The following is a 23285-nucleotide window of genomic DNA, read 5'->3' as shown; positions in this document are numbered from 1 at the left end:
ACCTTAGCTTGGGTTGCTAGACTAACAAATAAAATTACAAAACACCCAATAAAATTCTGATTTCAGATTCAAATTTGGGAGGTACTTATACTAAATTCATTATTTATCTGCAACTCAAATTTAAGTGCCCTATATTTTATCTGGCAACCCTCTTAGGGCATTAGAGGTTTACTTCTGTTGCAGGGTCAAGACTTCTAGAGGAACAGAACACCGTTTTAGACCTCACATCTTTCTAGAAACAACTTTTCATATATAAATTCCAACACAAAAAGTAATCAAGACACATAAAGAGACAAGATTACATGAAAGAGAACCATCAGAAACATCAGAAAATATGGATACAGGGGATACATATAGTGAAGTTATCAGACATATACCTTAAAATAGCTGTTTACTATGTTCAAGAAGATAAAAGACAAGGTTGAGAATTTTAACAAAGAACCAGAAACTATATATAAGGGTGTGTGGCAGATGTGAAAGGGTCAGGAAAGCTTTATAAGATTTGAATCAAATCTTTTTTTTTAAATATGTTTTACCAATTATGCTGTTACAGTTGTCCCAATTTCTCTTCCCTCTTCTCCCCTCCACCGTGACCCCCTCCCTCCAGTTGTCCCCCCCCCTTAGTCCATGCCCATTGGTTGTGCATATATTTCTTTTCAACATCTTCCTATCTACTCCACTCCCTCCTACTTAATTCCTGTACCATCTACCTCCCCTTCCCCTTCCCCCTCCCCGCAGACCTCCCCCCAATATGTTCCCCATACCTATAGTTCTTTTTCCACTCTCGTTGCCTACTTAGTTTGCCTTTGTTCCAATTTCCTAGCTTCTGTTGTTGGTTGTTGTGACACAGTTTTCATTTTAATGTTCATAGTTTTGATCCTCCTTCTTCTAAACAATTCCCTTTAACATCTCATATAACAGTGGTTTGGATCTAATGAACTCCTTCAGTTTTACTTTGTCCTGGAAGCACTTTCTTTCTCTGCCCTTCTATTCTGAATGACAGCTTCGCTGGAGAGAGTAATCGTGGTTGTAGGTTTTTGATTTTCATTACTCTGAATATTTTTTGCCAGTCCCTTCTTGCCTGCAGAGTCTCCTTTGAGAAATCAGCTGATAGTCTAATTGGGACCCCTTTGTATGTAATTCTCTTCTTCTCTCTTGCTGCTTTTAAGATTCTCTCTTTAATTTTTGCCATTTTGATTATAATGTATCTTGGTGTGGTTCTCCCTGGATCCAGTTTTTTTGGAACTCTCTGTGCTTCCTGGACCTGTAAGTCTATTTCCTTCCCCAAGTTAGGGAAGTTCTGCTTCATTATTTTTTCACATAATTTTTTATTTTTTTATTTTCTAGTTCTTCTTCTTTACCTTCCGGCAACCCTATAATTCAGATATTCACTCTCTTATAAGTTGTCCCAGAGGTTTCTGAGCTTTTCCTGATTTTCCTCACTTTTTGTTTCCTCTTTCTGCACTGGTTGACTGTTTGTTCCTTCCCTATGTTCTGATTTGTTGATTTGATCCCTGGTTTTCCTTCCCTCACCACTTGTTTCATATGTGTTTTCATTCATTTCAACAGGACTAGCCTTCATGCATTCCCCGTCTTGATTAAGTCCCACTGTTATTTCTGTAGGCTGTCTTATGATGAATATTAATATAATATTATTTTATAGCAACACGTAACATAATAAATAAAAAACACTGAAGGTATTCTCATTAAAATCAGAAACATTGTTTTGTATGCTCTGGTCACAGCAAAGGGCAATGAAATAAAAATAAGAGATACAGCCGTCAGAAATCCTCATCAATTACAAATAATTACCTACCTTGAAAATCCAATAGAATCAACTGACAATGTACTATGAAAATTCAGTGAAGTAACAAAATATAAATAAATTACCACGAATTTGAAAGTTTCCCTATATACATAGACTGAAAACATGGGGAAAACAATATTTCATAACAGCAACAAAATAACTATCTAGGTACTTAAAATGAAACAGGAACAATAAGAAAAAATTTTAAATCATATCTGAAGAAATAAAGATGTGAAAAAGAAATACAATGATATATTGTATTTGTTCATAGAATGCAAAAAATAAAATTTTCCCTAATTTAATAAGTTAGTTCAAAGCAAGTATAATGAAACTTTTATGAAATTTCCATACTATATAAACTGCCTAGATATAAAAAAGGTATTAAGAAAAAGAAAAAGAAAGAACAAAGTTTGGTAAACTTTTTCAGAACTCCAGATTATAATTTTTTTAGGCTTTTCAGGATGCATATCATCTGTCACATTTTTTTTTCTTTTTTTCCTTTCTCCTTCCGTGCCTCACCTTCCCCTTCCATTTCCCTGCCCCATTTTCCTCCCTCCCTCCCTCCTTCCTTCCAGCCCTCCCCTCCTTCCTCCCTGTCACTCTCTCTCTGGCCCTCTTTCTCTATCTCTTTCTTTTTTTACATGCCTTTAAAAATGTAAAATCCATTCTTAACTTGCTAGCTGGGCAAAAACTGGCTGTAGGCCAGGCCACAGGCCATAGTTTGCTGATTCTCTGTCTAGAAGAATAAATATGTTTTAAAAAACATAATAGTATGAAAAGAATATGCCTTACCAGGTTTTAAAATATGTCACAAAACTAAAATGAATTGAAGTGTGGGAATGATTCAATATTTACTACACAAATCGAACAGAACAGAGTCAGACTCAAGACTATATAATACATAATAGTTATTTGTATGTGAGCACGTGCATATATGTATAACATTTATCTAAGCTTTATATATATAAATTTTATAAGAATAAGAGCTAGTTAACAAATCTTGAAAGGAAAAAGCTGTTAAATTTGACTTTATAACATAAACAACAGCTTTAGTTCCTCAAGATTAAGTAGAAATAAAAATTTGCAACTTATAAATATCAAATAATACTGAAAGGCAAAAAACATGAAAAATTTGTAAATAATATAATACAAATATGTGTTATTTTTAATATTTTTAAAGACTAAAAAATTTAGTTTTTATGCCAATAGAAAAAAAAAACCACAATTTTTGAAAAAAACAAAAATATATGAAAAAGTGTTTTATCTTCCTTGTCATCAAATAAATATAAAATGTAAGCTATCAAACTAGCAAATATTTTAATATGGTAACACTTGGAATTGTCAAAATTGAGGGTAAGTTGACCCTCTTATGTAAAGGTGATGAGAGTATAAGTAAAAACATTCTGGAAGATAATTTGACAATACATAGAAAAAGTCTTTAAATGTGTATGTCTCTTTTTTTAACCCAACTATTCTACTTCTAAGAATTTTTCTAAAACAATAATTAGCAAAAAACAAAATCATTTATGTGCACAGATGGTATATAAAGCATCATTTTAAAATATTTAAAAATAGGAACTATTGGAATAAAAATGATAGTGTACCCTTTCTTTCAAAAGTACACAAAAGCAGAAGAGAATGAAAAACAAAAGCAAACTTTATATTTTATGAAACTAAGAGACACGTGTAACCTCAAATAAAACACGTGAAAACCAGCCTGCGAACCAGAGGGTCACTGGTTCAATTCCCAGTCAGGGCACATGTGTGGGTTGCAAGCCAGGTCCCTGGTTGGGGGCGCGCAAGAGGCAACCATGCATTGATGTTTCACTCTCTCTCTTTCTCCCTCTCGCTCTCTAAAAATAAATTTAAAACAAAACAACCATGAATAAAATAGACCCTGTTCCATGAGGGGCATTTTTGAAAGCCATGTCTGAGAATTTTGGCTCCTCCAGGAAGAGAATATTTTGTCTGTGTCTAATGCTTGTCTGAACGATCATTTAAAAAGTTAGACGTTGGAAAGACATATCTTTTGCATAAAAACTAGACATGAACATTGAATCCATTTAACTGTGTAACTACTATTAAATGTGTGAATTATGGTTATAAAAATTATAAATGTGGCCGGCCTGCCACTGCCGCCGCTGCTGCTGCCACCACCTCACCATGTCGTCTCCGCCCCGGCTCTGCCCCTCCTGCCTGTTTGGCTCTTGTAGTGAGATTTCTGACCAAACGGTTCATCTGGGAATATGATCCCACCCTCGAATCAACCTACCGCCACCAAGCATCCATCGATGATGAAGTTGTCACCATGGAGATACTAGATACTGCTGGTCAGGAAGACACCATTCAGAGGGAAGGACACATGCGATGGGGGGAAGGCTTTGTGCTGGTCTATGACATTACTGACCGAGGAAGTTTTGAGGAAATGTTGCCACTTAAAAACATTTTGGATGAGATCAAAAAGCCCAAGAACGTGACTCTCATCTTGGTTGGAAACAAAGCTGACTTGGACCACTCCAGACAGGTTAGTACAGAAGAAGGGGAGAAGCTGGCCACAGAAATGGCCTGTGCTTTTTATGAGTGTTCTGCCTGCACTGGAGAAGGGAACATCACGGAGATATTCTATGAGCTATGTCGAGAGGTGCGTCGCCGGAGGATGGTCCAGGGCAAGACAAGGCGACGCAGCTCCACCACACACGTCAAGCAAGCCATTAACAAGATGCTCACCAAAATCAGTAGTTAGGCAGCTCTGTTCTTGTGAAGGCCCTACTGAGGTGGGTTGGGTGATTGGAAACGCTTTCTTGCCCTTGTCCCTTTTTTCTCCCCCCAAAGAAAATACTCCATTCCTTATTCTGACTCTGAAAAATGTCTGGGCTTCCCCTTATTCCCAGCCTCTTGTATGTTGAGCAGCTACAGAGTGTGTTATGCAGTACAGTGCTGGCAATTACTCCCTTTCCTGCTTGAATAAGATGTGCTTTATTGCAATTTGAACATGTAATCACCAGAGATTGTGAAATAGCTGGGTTCATATTACGCTATTTTTAGGTATCTTCACTTTGCTTCAGTAGGTTGAATTCTTTTCAAAGGCTTTTTCAAATTTCATTTCCTGTCAAAGTCTACAAATGATCACCTTAAGTCTAACATAATAGAAAATACAGTAAAAATGCAGGAACAGTAGCTGAAATATTGGAAAAGGGAATAGATTTTTCTAAATCACCATAAACTATCTAGTTTTTCTTGAACTCATATTTTGTTCTTAAATTCTAACATGTTGTCACAAAGTTTTCCATTGTGTAAAAGAGTTCCATTTCAATTTGAGTTGGTTCTCTTGAAGATCTATTGATCATCGCCCCTAATTCTTCCTGTGTAGCTCCAACAAGATTTCCTTACAAAGAGGCAGCAGGACCCCTCAGTTCAGATCCTGCTGGTGCCTTTCTCAACCAGCCCAGGGTGATGTAAAGACACTAGAAATCTTGTCACCAAACCCTGACTTTATTGAAGCCTAACAGAGGACTTAGAATTGGAGATGTCTGCTTCATGCTTCTCTCTGCTTACCACCTTCACAGAAAGACAATCCAAAAACCAGGAAAAGTAAGAATGAAGCTAAACTACCACTCTATTGGGGACCCACGACTCTGTGCTAAAATAGTAAGAAAAAATAGCTTCTGATTCATTAAGTTAGTTATATGACTTCTAATAGAGTAGGGGGCAAAAATAGGTTTACAGCTATTCATATGGAAAATAATAGAATAATTAATAAATAATAATAATACAAGGATAAACTCTGTTTCACATACTCATAACTGTAAACCTGCTTTTGCCCCACCATGTATTTTGGATAAATTAATTTACTTAGGAGAATTCAGAAAAAAAAATGGGTGATTAAAATTCACTATACCTGTATAAGTATGTATAAAACAGATTCTTATATTGTGAAAATAAAGTCTATAACTGATAAAACTTTGTGATTCTTTTTTCCTTATTGCCCCCATATGTCAATATTTGGGCACTTTATTTTAGAATAAAATATATATCTTTTACATATGTGTGTATTTATAAATGCATAGATATATGTATAAAAATTTGTAAGAGTTGGAGGCTTTAATTCACCAGTGCATTTGTATAACTTGGTATAACTATTTTATGTGAATATAATAAAAAGCATAATTTTCACATTCAAAAAAAAAAATTTAAAAAAAAAAATTATGTTACTTACATTTGATATAATTAATAAAAGTTATAAATACCTAATAAAACTAGTATCTGATCATCAATATAATAAAAGTCTTGAAGGGAGAGGGAATAGTATTTGATATGATTAGCTATATAGTATTCTCTCTATAACAAGTATATGAAATGGTTCATATATATTTTTGTACTTTTTTATTTTTTTCTATATATATTTTATAATTTGAAAAAAGTAAACAAAACTAGAAAACACACAAAAAATTTTTCAATGAGTGAGTCTGACAGGATTAAAGAGATAAATACTGACATGGAAGATAGAACTGATGAAATTACCTAGCGTGCAGCCCAAAGGCACAATAAAGGTAAAAGAGAGCCCAAAATGCATAGAGAATATTGTGAGACAATCTAACATACATGTAATATTTAAGAGGGGGAAAGATCAGGTGAATAGGACAGGGGTAATATTAAAGGAGATGATGAATAAAAACTTGATAAATGACGCCAATTCACAGACTCATGAAACCTCAAAAGATTTTTTAAAATTCATACTTTAAACTATAGAATGTCAAAATCTGAAAAGCAGTCAGAGAGGAAAGACAGGAAATTACCAAAGAAGTGACAATTAAACAGACTGCTCCTCCCAGTGCCACTAAGACTAGGCATATCAATTTATGTTTAGCTCTCAAAAAATCTTAAATAATATTTATGTGCATATGTGTTACTATTTCTGGAATTTCTTAACATCTCCATTAGAACAGGCTTAGAAGAAAAAAATAACTTCAGAAAATTTTCAACTCTCAAATATTTAGAGAAGAAAGGTGTTGAAAATGAATGCAGTGAAGTTTATAATTTAATCTTTAAAATACATTTAACTTACATAATTGCTGATCCACACAACTTCAAGCTAAAGATCTTTAAAAATATTGTCCTATTGCTGTTAATATTTCAATTAAAGATCAATGGCCCAAATGCCTCTTTACCTTAAGAGATGAGCTAATAATGATGGTGGTTTTCCACTTTATTTTTTCTTTCTCAGCACTTTCAGCCATCTGCCTTTGGATCAACCCAGCTACTAATGGTGCCACAATCTGAGAAAAATAAGAGCAAAAAGAATACACAAAATTCTTTGTTTGATAAATAAGTAAATTAAGGATAGAAATAAAACTAGGGTAATGGAGACATTCTAATAACTGAAAGTCAAAATTTGACACTGGAAAAGTATCTGTCTTGTTACACATTAAGTTTACTCAATACATTGCTTCCTATTAACAATTATTAAAAGCAATGGTTCCCACTTCAGAGAACTATAAAGACAGACCTCTGTCAAGAACTGTGAGACTTAACTTTCAAGCTAGCTAGCTCGCCTACCTGAAAGTTAAATAGTCAGTTTCATGGATACAGCAAAAGACATAAAGGCCTTGGGTTAGAAAGAAAGGCCAGTTTTTTACTCACAGCAATAGGAGTATCATAATTTTCTTGTTGCAGTTCCCCAAGTCCAATCCCCACTGGATGATGGCACAGGCCAGTTAGCACAGACAGTGTTTGTATTACAAGAAAAGAACGCTGAGCACAGGAAACCCCAACCTTTTATAATGGCTTGTAAGAAATTCAATCTCTAACTTACAGTTTTCACTATACAAACATCCTTGAAAAGATAGTTCTAGGGTCAGGTCTGGATGTTTTATGCTTCTAACAAGTACACTGATAATGTTATTGATGCTGGTCTAGACCACATCTTAAAAATCACTGCACTAAGAGAAGGAAGACAATTTAGGCAACAGTAACAACACTGGCAATCAGATAATAAAAGAAAATAATGTACTGAGAATTTTAAAAAGTTTGGTACGCTAAAGTTTAAGGTATACATGTCTGAGGTGGGTGTGGGGAAAGGCAAAAAATCACTGCAAAACTAGTAGCATAAGATAGAATTTCACTGTGGTCTAAATTAGGCACTTTGCTCATCTTTATTGAGACTGAATAAACCTTAAGGCATGTTTCCACTTCTGTGAAATGCATATGTCTTTTGTGTACTTTTCTATTAGATTTTCTTTTTTGCATTCATTTGTAGGATTTCTTTATATATTCTAGATATTAATCTGCAGCAGCTAAGTGTCTTTTCTCCCAATTTGGACTTGTCTTTTTGCCATCTTTATAGTGATCATTGATAAATACAAGTTAATATTTTCGATATTGTCAAATTTATCAATGTTTTCATTTATTAGTGCTTTTTGTTTCTTATTCAAGAATCCCTCCCAAAGTCACAGATTTTCTCATTCTCTTGCACTATCTTCTAAAGTTTTAGTTTGGCCTTTCCAATTTAAGTCTTCAATCCATCCAAACTTTTGTATAAACTCTGAAGTAGAAAATCAATTTCATTTTTAAAAATATGGCTTTCTGGTTCTCCCAACATGATTTATTCAGCATTCCTTCCTCCCACTGGTGATTTGCAATGCCACCTTAGTCATAAATTATTTCCACATATGCATAGATCTGTTTCTGCGTTCTCTCTCTTTTTAAACTTTTAGGCTCTCTATTCCATTCTGTTGGTCAGTTTAATTATTTCTATTAAGTATGAATGATAAAATGTTCCAGTCAAAGCAAAATCCAACCATATGTTGCCTTCAGATTCAAGGATGTAAGTACATTGAAAGTAACAGAACAAAAAACATACACCATGCGAACAGTAGTCATAAGAGAGATGGAGTGGCTATAATTAAAAACAAAAACTTTAAGATAAGAAATATCACTAGAAACAAAGATACATGATTTACAATGATAAAAGGGCCAAAAACATCAGGAATATATAACAATTATAAATGTATATTCATTTAACAGCCACCTAAACTACGAGGGGAGACTAAAAAAGAGCAGAATTTATTTGTAAAAAATTGTGTATTTATTCTTAATGTTTAAACTTCAGTCACCTTTAAAGTACTCTACATTTAATGCACTACACCTATTGACACATTTTTTTTCCCACTGTTCAACACAGTTTTTGAACTCATTGATTTTGATGCCTTTTAGTGCTTCTGCCGTTTTTTGTTTCACCTCTTCCATGTTGGTAAAACATATCTTTTCATCTAGGGAAACAAAAACAAGTTACTTGGGGCAAGATCAGGTAAATAGGAATGGTGGAGCAAGGAGTCATGCCATTTTTTGGTCAAAAACTGTTGAACAGTCAGTGAGGTGTGGGCAGGTGCACTTGTAAATCACTCATGATGAAATGGGTAAACATGTTGAAAGACTTAAAAAAAAAATTCACTGAAGCTGAACTCAGCCTCTCACAACAATGCCAGCTCGTACACTGATACAGATGGGTTCCTAGAGCACTCACCTAGTGGGGGAAGCCCTCTACAAGGGGCTCACCCTCCAAAAGATAATTCCATTTTGGGGGGTTCCTCCTCATAATGTATCAGAACATTAGCACAGGTGTTCAACATTGAAGTTATTTTAAAATTTTCCTTTGGTGGGGTTCTGAAATCTGCAGCACTTCAGGCTAATCAATTACTAGTTGTTTACTCTTGCTGCTACAAAAACCAAAATTAATGCCTGACAGCTGAAATCAGGCAAAGAAATCAAAACAATTTTTTTTTATAAAAGTGAAAAATAACCTTTTGAAACAACTTGATTATCACTGAAAGACCATAGAAGGTGCCACATCCCAATTGTTTTCTGAAAGAAAAACATATTTTTAGATAAAATAACCTGCCGTGCTTATAAGGCTAGAAAAAAAATCTTTGCTTTTCAAGATTGGGAATTGAGACAAACTCAGGAAAGCACAGTGTTTACCTGGCTTGGAGGTTTACCCAGTATGGCTTTGGGAGCTACAGATATTTGGAATTTTCAAACATTAAAACCTAACATAGATAGGATCAAGACTATCTAGATTTTTAAAAGGCTAAAAAAAAAAAGCAGTATTTAAGATTACTTTTTTAAAAGACTTGTCATCTTCAACACAGTATAACATGATGTTAAGAGCACAAATTCTGGGACTGGAGTACCTAGATTGAAATCCTGGTTCTGTCACTTACTAGTTATTTTCACCTGGACAAGTCAGTTAACCTCTCTAAACTTCAGCTGTCTCAGTCCTTTCACAACACTTTTGTGAGGATTAAATCAGATAGTAAAGTAGCAAGACAGCATAATGGTTAAAAGTGTGGCCTGGGAGCCAAGCTACCTGATTTGAATGCTTGGCTCTGCTACCTACTAATTGTAAAAGACTTGACCTTGGGCAAATCACTTAACTTCTCCATGCCTCAGGTTCCTCATCCTTAAAAGGAAATAATATTTCCTGTCCTATAGGGCTATTAGGATGAATGCATTATTATATATAAAGCACTTAAAACAGCGGAAAACACAGTAAGTGAAGCAGTAGCCTCTTGATATGTACTTTGCGGCCCTGGCTGGTAGCTCAGCTGGTTGGAGCATCATCCTCATACACCAACGTTGTGGCTTCCATCCCTAGTCAGGGCACATACAAGAATCAACCAATGAATGCATAAATAAGTGGAACAACAAATCAATGTTTCTCTCTCTCTCAAATCAATTTTAAAAGATGTGCTTTGCAAATAGTGTCAATAAATATTAAATATTATTAAACAAAAGGTACAATGCATGCACACAAGTTTAATTCTAAATGTGTGTATGTGTGTATACATACATACATAAGTGTGTGTGTGTGTGTATATATACACACATATTTATATATTTTTCCCCCTCCCTAAGAGAATGTGTTGGTGTTCAAAGTAGTAAAAGGAGAGCTGCCCCACCCTGGCCAGTGTGGCTCAGTTGGTTGGAGCATTGTCACATAAATTGAAGGTTGTGAGTTTGATTCCCAGTCAAGGCACATGCTCTATTGTGGGTTTGGTCCCCAGTCAGCATGTTTCTCTCACATCGATATTTCTCTCCCTCTCTCTAAAATCAATAAACATGTTCTCAGGTGAGGATAAAGAAATAAAAGGAGAGCTGCCCCTTGTTTTATAAGTAACAGAATTTCATGCCTATTACTTCTGCTCCTTTTAGGATGTTCAAATCCTATGGTTATTTTGTACTTAGATTATACCTCAGCATTCCCATGAAGCTTTCTCTGATAACATTTCAATTTTTAATCTTCCATACTAGCCTCACCATTTTGTTTTTTAATTGGGTAACTGAAGCATCTACATCCCAAGTGTTTCCTTCCTGCATAGAAAGTTTTGGAGGAGACAAGAGGGGAGAGAGGAAGCTGAAATTATTCAAACTTGGTAATAAAATTAAAGGTTGCTCAAAATGGAGACATAAATACCACAAAAGATCAGTTAGAAATGAAATGAGATGTGTGTATACATATATTTAAGTATATTTTATTTTATAATGTAAGGAATGCACAAAGAAACTAAACACAACTTCAGTTTTGGGTAGTTTTTCAAATTGAAAAAATACATATATTCATATAATTTTATACTTTAGGAAATTCAGGATGAGAGAGAAAGGTGTCAAAGGACACATACACTTATGGAGTGAAAATGAGTGCATTCACTTTGGAGTAGTATGGACCAGTCTTCCAATCCATGGACACAAAGATGTATTTCCATTTATTTGTGTCTTCTATTTTCTTTCATCAGTGTTTTAGATTTCAGTACACAAGTCTCTCACCTACTTATTTTTCTTCCTAAACATCTTATTTTTTGGTGCTATTGTAAATGGGGTAGTTTCCTAATTTCCTTTTCATATAGTTGTTAGTATATAGAAATGCAACCGATATTTTTTATGTTGATTTTGTATCCTGCAACTCTACTTATTAGTTTTGTTTTTTTTTTAAATGGCGCCTTTAGGGTTTTCTATACTGTATATGAGATTGAGACAGTATAGTTTTGGGCCCAGGGCTGAAGGAATGCCAGATAGCCAAAAAGAACACCAGATAAGCTAACTGCAAAAAGAAAAACATGTCACCACCTTGGCTCCTCCTTGCCCAAGAATTCAGAGTAGCCTTCCTTATTTCGCTTCTAATTCCTTACTTCTTTGCACATTGAAACCAGTTTCACATGTAGAGTCAAAGTTTGACAGCTATATGACCTTCCTGGGGTGGCGGTAGTAAACAGTCTGCCATCTTGGTCCACGGAAGACAGTTGCTAAGCAACCCAAGAGGAGGAAGTAGCTCCACCCTGACACAAACTTCCACAAGCCCACCTTTTTCAAAAAGCCTGTCTTTTCACCCAAGAATACTCTGTCCCCAGCTTATATACGAGCAGCCAGGCAGAGCCCACCTAAAGTCAATTTGGAGGACTTACCTTTTCTCTGTGGGCCTTCCCTTGTGTTTAAGCATAAGCTTTAATAAAACTTGTCCAGAAACTTCCCTGGCAGTTCCTCTTGAGTTCTATCTTGGGGAACCCAAAGACCCCAAATGCCAGTAACAAGATCACGTTGTCTACAAATAGGGACACTTTTACTTTTTCCTTAACAATTTGGATGCCTTTTATTTATTTATTCATTTTTTGGCTAGGATCTCCAGTACTATGAATAGAAATGATGAGTGGACATACTTGCCTTGTTCCTGATCTTCAGTTTTTCATTTTTTTGAGTGTGATATCAGCTATGGGCTTGTCACATATCACCTTTATTATACAATCATGTACAATAAAACAATTTTCGTCAACAAGAGATGGCATATATAACAGTGGGTGGTCAGTGATATGGGCTGTGAAAGAATTCACAAGGAGAAGAAAGTGTAGAGAATAGTTTTTATTCACTCTCCATGAAAGGAGAGGGGTGTGGTGTGGAGAGATACACCAGCACTGACGGGTGGGGGCTTTGAGCTTTCATTGGATAATTGAATTTTGAAAGGGGAGGTGCTGTTGTGTGGCCCCTGGGCTGTTGGGGTGTTGTAACACGAGGCTGCAGTTTGTTCCAATGTTACCATCTGCCTGTGGCAGTAGGGAGCCATTAGTTCTGTGCTTGCTTTCCAGCAATTTCCAGCCCTGGGAACATAAGCTCAGAAGAGTAAAATGGCAGTCATGTTTAACAAGGTCATAGGCCTGCTCTGCAGACAGCACCATGATACAAATGGTGCAGATTTTATCCTTTCAGTCCCATAAGACTATAATGGAGCTAAAAAAGTCCTATCACCCAGTGACATCATAACCATCCTTTGGTTTTGCAACCATAGTGCAAAAATTGCAAAAATCAGCACTACTGTGGTTGAGATGGTGAACAACTTTAACCTGGGTGTGGATGAGGATGACACTGAGAGCTCCTAGAGGTGGTTCCTGAGAAACTAATAAGGAGTTGTCCAAACAGGAACGGGAACATGTCACTAAAAAAGAAGCAAGGAAAAAGGAAACTGCAGAAGAAAAAGAAGACTATCCAGAAAATTCAGAGGGGTTTAGCAGAAACATTTACAACAGACCTCAACAAGCCCTCTAAAAAGTTTTTTAAAGTTTTGACTAATAGAAAAGAATGTTTATGGTGCATTATGCATTTATAAACGAATCTATGATGGAAAAAAAAAAGACAAAAACTAAGCAACCACCAGGGATTTATTTCTGAAAGGAGTGACATCTCCTCAAGAACCCTGGGCAGGTCCTTTAGGAGGTATTCCAGAAGAAGACAGTTATTATAGAAGATAACAGCTCCATGCCTGTTAGTACCCTTGAAGATCTTCCAGTGGAACAAGATATGGAAATGAAGACAGTGATACTGGTGATCCTGACTCTGCGTATGCCAAGGCTAATGTATGTTTGGGATATTGTGATTTATAATAAGAAATATATATTTGATCTTAATTCCATTTCTGACATAGAGCTCCCCAAACCCTTGGAATTTCCTAAGAGTTGAGAGTGCCAAAGCTGTCTTTTGTTATGTTAATAAAGTAACTTTTAGAAAGTACCTAAACATGGGAGCTGGTGACCAAAAGAGTCAACCATGTGATTAGAGGGTTGGAACTTTTAATCCTTCCCCTCAGCCCCCACCTCCAGGGAAAAGACTGAAGGTTGAATTGCTTTCCAGTGGCCAATGTTTTAATCAAGCATGACTGTAATAAATCCTCCATAAATACCTTAAAAAAAAAAAAAAGAGGGTTCAAAGAGCTTGATGGATGGTAAACACTTGGAGGTGCTGGGAGAATGGCACACCTGGAGAGGGCACAGAAGGTCCGTGCCCTTTCCCATATAACTTCTGCTTCTCTTTCATCTGGTTGTTCCTGAGTCATATCGTTTTATAATAAACCAGTGATCTAGTAAGTAAAATGTTTCTCTGAGTTCTGTGAGCTGCCCTAACAAATTAATTGAAACTCTGACTTACAGCCAGTCAGTCAGAAGTATAGGTAGAAACCGGGGCTTATGACTGGCATCTTTGAAGGATGGGGCCAATCTTACAGGACTTGTCCTCAGGTAGAGAGTTTCAGAATTGAGTAGAATTCTCAAGACACCCTGATGGTGCTAGGTCTGAGAATTGCTTGGTGGTATGTGGGAAGCTACCCCACTCACACACACATTGGAAACTGGATCGCAGAACACCCCTTTCTGTGTGTTTTTGTCTTAGTTTTTTAACAAAAAAAGTTTAAAAAGTAAAAAAAAAATTTTTAATTTAAAAACATAAAATACTCAGAGAATAAGGATATGAAGAAAATATTTTTGTACAGATGTGAAATGTATTTGTAGTTTAAGCCAAGTTATTACAAAAGAGTTGAAATTTTTTTAAACTTTATTTTTATTGTTGACATTATTACAGATGTCCCTTTCTCCCCTTTGCCCACCTCCACCCTGCCCTTGCCCACCTTCCCTCTGGCCATCACCACACTGTTGTCCATGTCAATGGGTTGTGCATATATGTTCTTAGGTTAATCCCTTCACCTTCTTTCATCCAGTCCCTCCCTTCCCCCTCCCCTCTGACACCTGTCAGTCTGTTCCATGCATCCATCCTCTGTTTCTATTTTGTTCATCAGATTCCATGTATAAGTGGGATGGTATAGTTACTTGTCTTTCACTGACCAGCTTATTTCACTGAGCATAAAATTCTCCAGGTTTAAAAAAAAGTCAGAAAGTTTTTAAAAATTAAATATAAAGATAGTAAAAAGTTACAGTGTGCTAAGGTGATTGAAGAAAGAAAAAATTTTTAAATAAATTAGTGTAACCTAAGCATACAGAAGTGTGCAGTAAGATCATAGGCCTACACATATACTCACCACTCAATCAGTGACTCACCAGAGCAACTTTCAGTCCCACAAGCTCCATTCATGGTAAGGGCCCTATACACGTGGTACCATTTTAAATCTTTTATTCCATATTTTTACGGCACATTTTCTACATTTAGTCTTCCACTCAAGAGTTCCTCTCTGTTAACACAACCAAATGTATATGCATCCATCTAGGTCCACTTGTGTTATTCTGACACATCTAACTTCCTGAGGGTGGGCCAGGAGAACCAGTAGGAGCCTGAAACTTTAGCTAATGCTTCTGCCTGAAGTTTTTAAAATCCTTTGTCTAATCCAGTGTATTCTGCCAGCATCAATAAAACATTACCAGGCTAATTTTCTAACTTGCAAGAAGGATAAAATCTCAGATTTCTCACAGCTCTTGACAGGTATCTACTAAGTTGAAGATACACATAAACTATAACAAAGCAATTCCACTCCTAAGTTGATACTCAAAAGAAATGCATGCAATGTGTACTAGGAGACTTATACAAGAATGTTTGTGACAGCATTTAAAAAAATTTTATTCTTCATACTTCTGTTTAAATTTTTTTAATACTACTCCTCAAGGCTAGAATGATCCATGTGATAATGAAATAGTAACATCAGTATGAACTCATTGTTAGCTTGATATAGATACAGATAAATACATATTGAAATACTTATAGATATGTGTATATACAGGGATTACTATACACTAGTTAGTATACATGCATTTATTTCTTTGCTTTGTCATTTCAGAGGGGCCTAAAAGAAATGATACCCTAGCTGGACTTTGGTGTCTAATACCTTTCTCCAATAAAAGGAATGATGGCTCCTTGGAGAAATGGCTGATTCTAGGATGGGGACAGGAAATAGACAAGATGAGCCTAGAGTATTTTGTAGTGCCAGAAAGTAAGGAAAAGATTAAAAATAAAAACAAACAAAGAACAGAACCTTATTGAGAGGAGGATATCAAAAGAGTGGAGGACCCCTGGCTAGTGTGGCTCAGTTGGTTGGAGCATCATGCCCTAAACCAAGGGTTGTGGGTTCAGCCCCTTGTTGGGGTGAGTATGGGAGGCAACTGATTGATGTTTCTCTCCATCCTTTCCATTCTCCCTGAAAGGAATAAAAAAAATGTCCTTAGGTAGGGATTAAAAAAAAAAGTAGAGGAACCAACTGAAAGAGACACCAGTGGCCAAAGCTGGAACAATCTGAGCAGCAAAATAAAATACTATTACCTTCCTTTGAAGATCCAAGATGGCGGAGGAGTAAGTGGAAGATACACTAATCTCCCCCCAGGACCAATCAGGAATTACAGCTTAATGTGGAGAAATCATCTGAAATAACCAACTGAACACTAGCTGGAGAGAAGCCTTATAACCACAGAGAGACAGAAAAGGCTGCTTCAACACAACGTGACTGGTAGGAAGTGCAGAGACACAAAAGGACTGGCTGGGCTTCCACGGGTGGCAGCTGAAGGGACTGAGAAACAGCTCAGCAGCCAGGAGTTCCCCCTGAGAAGGGCAAAGTCTAAACCCCCAGCTGGGCTTCCCAGCCTACAGCAACAGAGTGGGAAGTAAAATAGTATCCAGCTGTGAAAAGCGAAAAGCCACAAGGTTTTTGGCTGGCCTGAAAGAAACAGGTGGAAGCAAAGAGCTCTTAAACAAATCATGTACAAAAATATTTTGGCACCCACTTACCCTGGGCTCAAGCAGAGGGAAGGCAGAGAGGACTAGAGACACTGGGGAGAATTTGGGGTGGTCGCTTTGAGGAGAGAACTGAGGGAGCAGCCAACCAGGTCCCAGTGCTGACTCATCCCCAGTACTGCAGGCAGACCATTCCCCTCCAAGTGGAGTCGGCCTGAGGGAAAGCAAAAGCCTTGTCAGCAGGAATTAATCTGCCCCACCCTCGGTGCTTAAGCCTGACAGCTGATCACAGATTGACTACATTAACAGCTAAAGGAGACAGACAAAGGCAGTAGATCCCTGGAAGTCTCCAACAGGCTGCCTAGGCCCAGACTGGCACACGATCTGACGCCACCAGGGGCAGATCCAGGAAGTGCAGATGAATCTAAGAAGCAGCAACAAACAATAAGAGTCACAAAAATGGGGAGACAGAGAAACAACCCCCCATCAAAAGGAAAGGTAGAATCCCCAGAAAGAGTGCTAAATGAAATAGAGGGGAGCCAACTATCAGATATGGAATTCAAAACATGGATTATGGAGAAGCTGAATGAGCTCAGTGGAAACTACAAAGAACTCCAGGGAAACTACAAGGAACTCCAGAAAAACTACAAGGAACTTACTGAGAATTACACCAGCATGAAAAAGGACATAGAAGCTATCAACAAGAGCCAGGAGGAAATGAAGAATACGATCTCTGAACTGAAGAACACAGTAGAAGGAATTAAAAGCAGGCTAGAGGAAGCAGAAAATGGGATCAGCAAGCTGGAGGACAACATAGAAAAAAATTCCCAGACAATGTAACAAAACAAAAAACTACTGAAAAAGAATGAAGAGTGCTTAAGAGAGCTGCAGGACAACATGAAATGTAGTAATATCCATATCATAGGAATACAAGAAGGAGAAGAGGAGCAAGGGATAGAAAACCTGTTTGAAACAATAATCGCAGAAAACTTCCCTAACTTGATGAAAGAAAAAGTCACTCAAGTCCAGGAAGTACAGAGGATTCCAATGAAGATGAACCCAAACAGTCCCACTCCACGATACATCATAATTAAAACGGCAAAATTGAAAGATAGAGAGAATCCTAAAAGCAGCAAGAGAGAAACAGCTAATAACATACACGGGAGCTCCGCTAAGGCTATCATCAGATTTCTCAACAGAAACACAAAAAGCCAGAAAGAAATGGCAAAAAGTATTCCAAGCAATGAAAAATAAAGGCCTGCAACCAAGACTACTCTACCAAGCAAGGCTCTCATTCAAAATGGAAGGTGAGAAAAGGGGTTTCCCAGACAAAAGGAGGCTAAAAGAATACATCTCGACCAAACCAGCACTGCAAGAGATGCTAAAGGGTCTGCTTTAAGAAGATGAAGAAACAAAGAGAGACGGAGAGGAACACAAGTATGAAGGGGAAAAATGTCAATGAATAAGTACCTATCAATAATAACAAAAGAAATTATGCACCCCTATGTTCATAGCAGCACTATTGATAATAGCCAAGTGCTGGAAATAACCTAAGTGCCCATCTGTAGATGAGTGGATCAAAACACTGTGGTACATTTACGCAATGGAGTACTGCGTAGCCAAAAGAAAGAAGAAACTCCTACCATTTGTGACAACATGGATTTAACTAGAGAAAATTATGCTTAGTGAAATAAGCCAGGCAATGAAAGACAAATACCATATGATATCATCTAATACAGGAAACTAATGAACAACACAAACAAATGAGCAAAACTGAACCAGAGGCATGTAAACAAGGAGTAGACTAACAGTGACAAGAGGAGAGGAGGGAGGGAGAGAAGGGGGTAAGAGGGAGAAGGGTCTAGTCAAAGAATATGCATAAATGACCCATGGACATGGGCAATGGGGTGGGGATTGATGTGAGAGAAGAGGTGGGCAGGGTGAGGGGGAGTAATGGGGGGAAAAGTGGGACAACTGTAATAGAAAAACAAACAAAAATTTTTAGTGGGTAAAAAAAATGAAAGCAAAATAAATAAATAAATAAGCCAGAAACCCCTCCATCGCAACCCCCCCCCCAAATTTCACATGTAGGAAAGTAAACAAAAGAAAATGTAAAGTATGGAAATGCAATTTTAGTGAATATTAGAAGAACAAAGATTTTCCTTCACACTGTATATTTTTCTTGCTACCTGATCCCTCCAGAATTTGGCATTCTGAAGAAGTAATGACATAAGGTTCTTTGCATAAAACTAATAAAGACCAGTTGTTAATAGAGGTTTTGTTAACCAAGACTTTGACTGGAATGTCACGCCTAAAGGAGACATGCTTGGGCTCTGGTTGTTATCAAAAAGCCCTGAGGAACTGGGATTGACTTTCAAAGGTAATAAAAGCCCACAAGAAAAAAGGCCTGGTACCTTGGTTGGTTGTGCGGTTCATGGCAATATTTCCAGGGAAGGAACGAAGGTTGCTTTCCTGAAAGATGGCTGGAAGGAACCTTATGGCACAATGGAAAACCAGAAGGACTTGGAAAAGACAGGTGTTTACAGGCAAGGCTGAATGGCAGGTATGTGGCTCAGCTTCTGTGCCCTGAAGGGCAAACTGAAGATTACCCTAAAGATTCCTTGCGTAAGTTCCAGCAAAGCAGACTTAAAGATTATATGTGAGCATTTGCTGCTCTTGTTGTGTTTATGCAAATGAGCAGGATAAATTAAAACTGGACTTAATGCAGTCCCTTTAATGACAAGGAGTGTAATCTTAAGGAGAAAAATCATGATTCAAGGAAAATCATAATGCTCAGTGGTAGACTATAAACTAGTGCAGCTGTCTTTAAAGTTTGTTTTCATTTGAAAGTTAAACTAGGTCTGTGACATCATCCAAGATGTTTAATTTACAGGCAAGAAGAATGTCAAATGCCTTGCAACTGGATGTCTTTCCGATAAGACAGTCCTACAGATTTAGAGACTTGTATGTGGGTTATGTTACATAAGTTAACATGTGTTTTCTGTTTTTAAAGGGCATAAGCCTACGATCTCATTACCTGAGTGATTGTCTGTACGTATAGGCCTCACTTAATCCTGTCTGCATCGCTGCCTCCTGAGACTCAATGGTTTGGCTGAACTAAGTGGCTGGGTTGGTGAAGAACGGGGTGGTCTGTGGGCTTCACTTTAAAACAGTTTCTCTTTTTTATCCTAATGGCTTGGACAGAAAGGGCCCAGACGTCTGAGAGGGGAAACCTAAAATATTCCCCTCAGCCCAAACTAAGTATAGTGGGCAAAAGGGCTTTGGACAGGTGTGATGTGCCTTGCATACCTTCCTCCAAAGAAACCTTTTTTCTTTCCTAATGTGGGACACTGAAAAATTAATCCCTGCCTTGTCTCATCTAGTGGTTATGATTTTAATGTCCTTTAACCCTGTTGCCCAGAATACAACAAGGATGTCAGTCTGTCAAACCAAGCACGCCGTTGTCCGGGGACAGGCAACTGACCCATAGTCTGTAAGATCCTTCCCCATGTAGGAAGGCCACCCTCCACTCCACACCCCCACTCTTATTAGGGATTTCTGGACCCAAAGGTAGGTAGGATGATGACCACGTCCAGCTTTAAGCAGCTAGAGGAGCATGAGACCTTCGCCCATTGTCCTTTATAAGATTATAAAGGGTCTTAAGTCTGAGAGGGGGGTATTGTTACAGAGCGGGTGGTCCCCCTCAAAATAAATTAATTTTTTAAAAATAAACAAGAATTTTAAAATAAATAAATACACATTAAAAAATAAATGAATAAAATAAGAAAAATACTATTACCTTATAACTCAACGTAGAAAAGAAATATCCATAAGTCCATACTGATATAAATGATTAAATTAGTAAATGGGAGCAAGAGATAAATCTGACACTCTCTACAAAACTTTGTGAGAAGTCTGACAAACACTAGCTCAGCCAGGTGGTCAAAGTCGACATCACCATTCATAAATACAGTTATAGTATGTACCCTTGATATGATGTATTCTTCCTTTCAGTAACCCATAACCTCAGCCCTCTCTTTAGAAAAACACCAAATAAATTCCAATAGTAGGGCATACTCCAAAATATCTAAGCAGCATTCCTCAAAACTGTCAAGGTCATTAAAAACAAAGAAGGTCTGAGAAATTGCCACAGCCAAGAGGAACCTAGGGAAACATTGCAACTACTGGTATACTAGTTGGGATTCTGGGAAAAAAAAGGGGGGTAGGGGGACCTTAGGCAAAAACCAAAAAACGAATAAACAAACAAAAAAAAGCCCATGGGTATCTGAATAAACTATGGACTTTAGTTAATAATAATGTAGTAATTAGTTCACTAATTGTAACAAATGTACCATACTAAGGTTAAGATGTTAATAGGAAAACTAATTATAGAGTATGTGGGAATACACTGTACTATTACCTCATTTTTTCTATAAATCTAAACTGTTCTAAAAAATAAAATCTATTAAAAAAAAATCCCACCTCTCCTTCAAGGCCCATTAGAAATCCTGCCTCCTGCAAGAAACTATCCCTGATCCCCTCCAACTAAAGGAGACCTGTCCGTCCTCAGAATCCATCTCACAAAACCTCTGTTGAACACTTAAAATATTTTACCTAACAAAATTATTTTAAAATGCTTCATTTCCTCTAATTCATAAGCTCTAATGTCAACCAAATTTATAGTATCCATGTTACTCAATACAAAATTAGGCCAAAGCAATATTTAGAAACAAACTCATCCAAATGAAAGTCACTCTTAGTAATGCTGAGTTAATATCTCCTAAGGCGGTTTCATGCTCCTTCGGAACAACTCAGATAATTAGAAAGTTCTTCCTGCTGGGCTGAAACCAGCTGCTCTATAATTTCCTCATTTATTGCATGAATGAATGAATGACAAACTAACAAGCTCTAGAAGAGGAAGAACACCTTCTGTTTTATCTAATATTATATCTTCAACACCTGGCTCACAGTGCACATTCAAAAATACGTTTTGGAATATTTTGCTGGCTGGCCGGAGGGAAGGGCTGTAACTTTTATTCCCCCTCCCACCTGCATAAAATTTAATATACTGTTTAGCTGATGACAACAATCCACCTGAAAATACACTCCCATAATATATATTCATTTAAATCTTCACACTCTTATATGTAGGTTTTATAAACAATTTTAACTAATTTAACTAAAGCTGAGAGATTAAGTGATTCTGTGCATTAATAATTGAGAAAGGAATTGGGATCAGTAGATCCCCAAGAGTGTACTATTAACAACTAAGAATGAATCTGAAAAATAGGGCTGGGGCAGCAAGGCTCCCTCAGTGTCTCCAGGGAACGCGCCCGAGCAGCAGCCATGGGCGCTCGCGCTCCCCCGCCACGCGGCTCCGGGTGCAGCACTTCCGCAGCCCGAGGCTCTCTAGTCCAGGAACAGAAGGTTGGACCCGTGGCCTTCGCCTGTTTCAAGGCCCCACTACTCTGGGCTTTTGTTGTTATGGTTTTGTTTGTTTTTCCCAAGTTTTCAAATTTAAATAAATGTAATCCTGCACAAGAATCTCTGTAAATCTTTTTCCCGCGCAGTTTCCTCGATTCTCAAATGAGGAGGTTGACCTACATAGACTTTCATGGCCCCTTCCATTCTTGACTTTTTAAGATTTTTCTTTTTTTTATGGCGGGTGGAGGAGGCCAGAGATTATGAACAACACCTATAGTTAATAAAATATAAATTTGCAGAGGAAATGTACAGGCTTCTTTAAAGGAAGGAGGTCTACAATCCTAGAAACACGACTCTAGAATTAAAAGAAAGGAGGGGACAGAGGCTCCTCTCTCACCCGACCTGGGCCCTGAGGTGAAGATTCGATCTCCGTAAGTCTGAGGGAAAAACTCAGGAGAACAAAGAATAAAGACGGGAAAGTGCCTGGCCCTCAGAAACCTCATGCCCAAGGCTACAAACATACCTGATCATCAAGTCCTTGGCGCCAGTGCTGTTGCTTCCAAACTTCCAGAAACTTCTCTGAGAGCGAGAAACACTGCTGGCGGAGCAGAGACGCCCGTTAGTGCTCTGGCTGCTCTAGCCCAAGCACCTTCTCCACGGCTTTGCGCAGCCGCAGATCCTGTCACCTGGGCCCTGCTCCTGCAACTGCGGCCCCACCCTTGCCACGGCTGTTCCGCTGCGCGCATTTTATCTTCAAGTCGCAAATTTGCATGTACTATTAAGTGGTTTTTAGTGTAAGACTTAATTTCCTGGAATTGATTTTTCAGTTTTCTAAATTCTTGTCCTACTATTATAAACAATATAAAGCCAAAGTGCCCTTTGGTTTATCCAAGTAATGAAAAAATAAATAACATATTCATTAATGCTTATTAGTATAATACATAGAGGCCTGTGTGTCTGCAATTTGGGACTCCATTGTTTTCAGACCCAACGAGCTCAGTAAGCTATTAGGCGCTGGTGCTTGCAACTGTAAACACTTAAGAAAAATACAAAAACCACCACTTGTCTG

General features: G+C 37.5%; 1 protein-coding gene and 1 pseudogene across 1 annotated transcript in view; one reads left to right on the top strand and one right to left on the bottom strand.

Annotated features, from left to right (window-relative positions):
* CUNH1orf146 (chromosome unknown C1orf146 homolog) overlaps positions 1 to 22852 on the bottom strand; it is a 28313-nt gene extending 5461 nt beyond the window's left edge. Inside the window, exons 1-2 of the mRNA XM_090269734.1 lie at positions 22740 to 22852; positions 6976 to 7083 (exon numbers count right to left, since the gene is read on the bottom strand). Coding sequence (XP_090125860.1) covers positions 6976 to 7044 — 69 coding nt within the window. The 5' untranslated portion in view covers positions 7045 to 7083; positions 22740 to 22852. The remainder of the gene's footprint in view (positions 1 to 6975; positions 7084 to 22739) is intronic.
* On the top strand, positions 3984 to 5570 carry LOC150015267 (ras-related and estrogen-regulated growth inhibitor pseudogene; annotated as a pseudogene).
* Positions 22853 to 23285: the final 433 nt, after the last annotated feature.

Source organism: Furipterus horrens, unplaced genomic scaffold (genome assembly GCF_987537825.1).
Source record: "Furipterus horrens unplaced genomic scaffold, mFurHor1.1.pri manual_scaffold_3, whole genome shotgun sequence".
Classification (NCBI taxonomy): domain Eukaryota; kingdom Metazoa; phylum Chordata; class Mammalia; order Chiroptera; family Furipteridae; genus Furipterus; species Furipterus horrens.
Note: the sequence above shows the minus strand (reverse complement) of the source record. Positions and strands in the feature narration are given on the sequence as shown.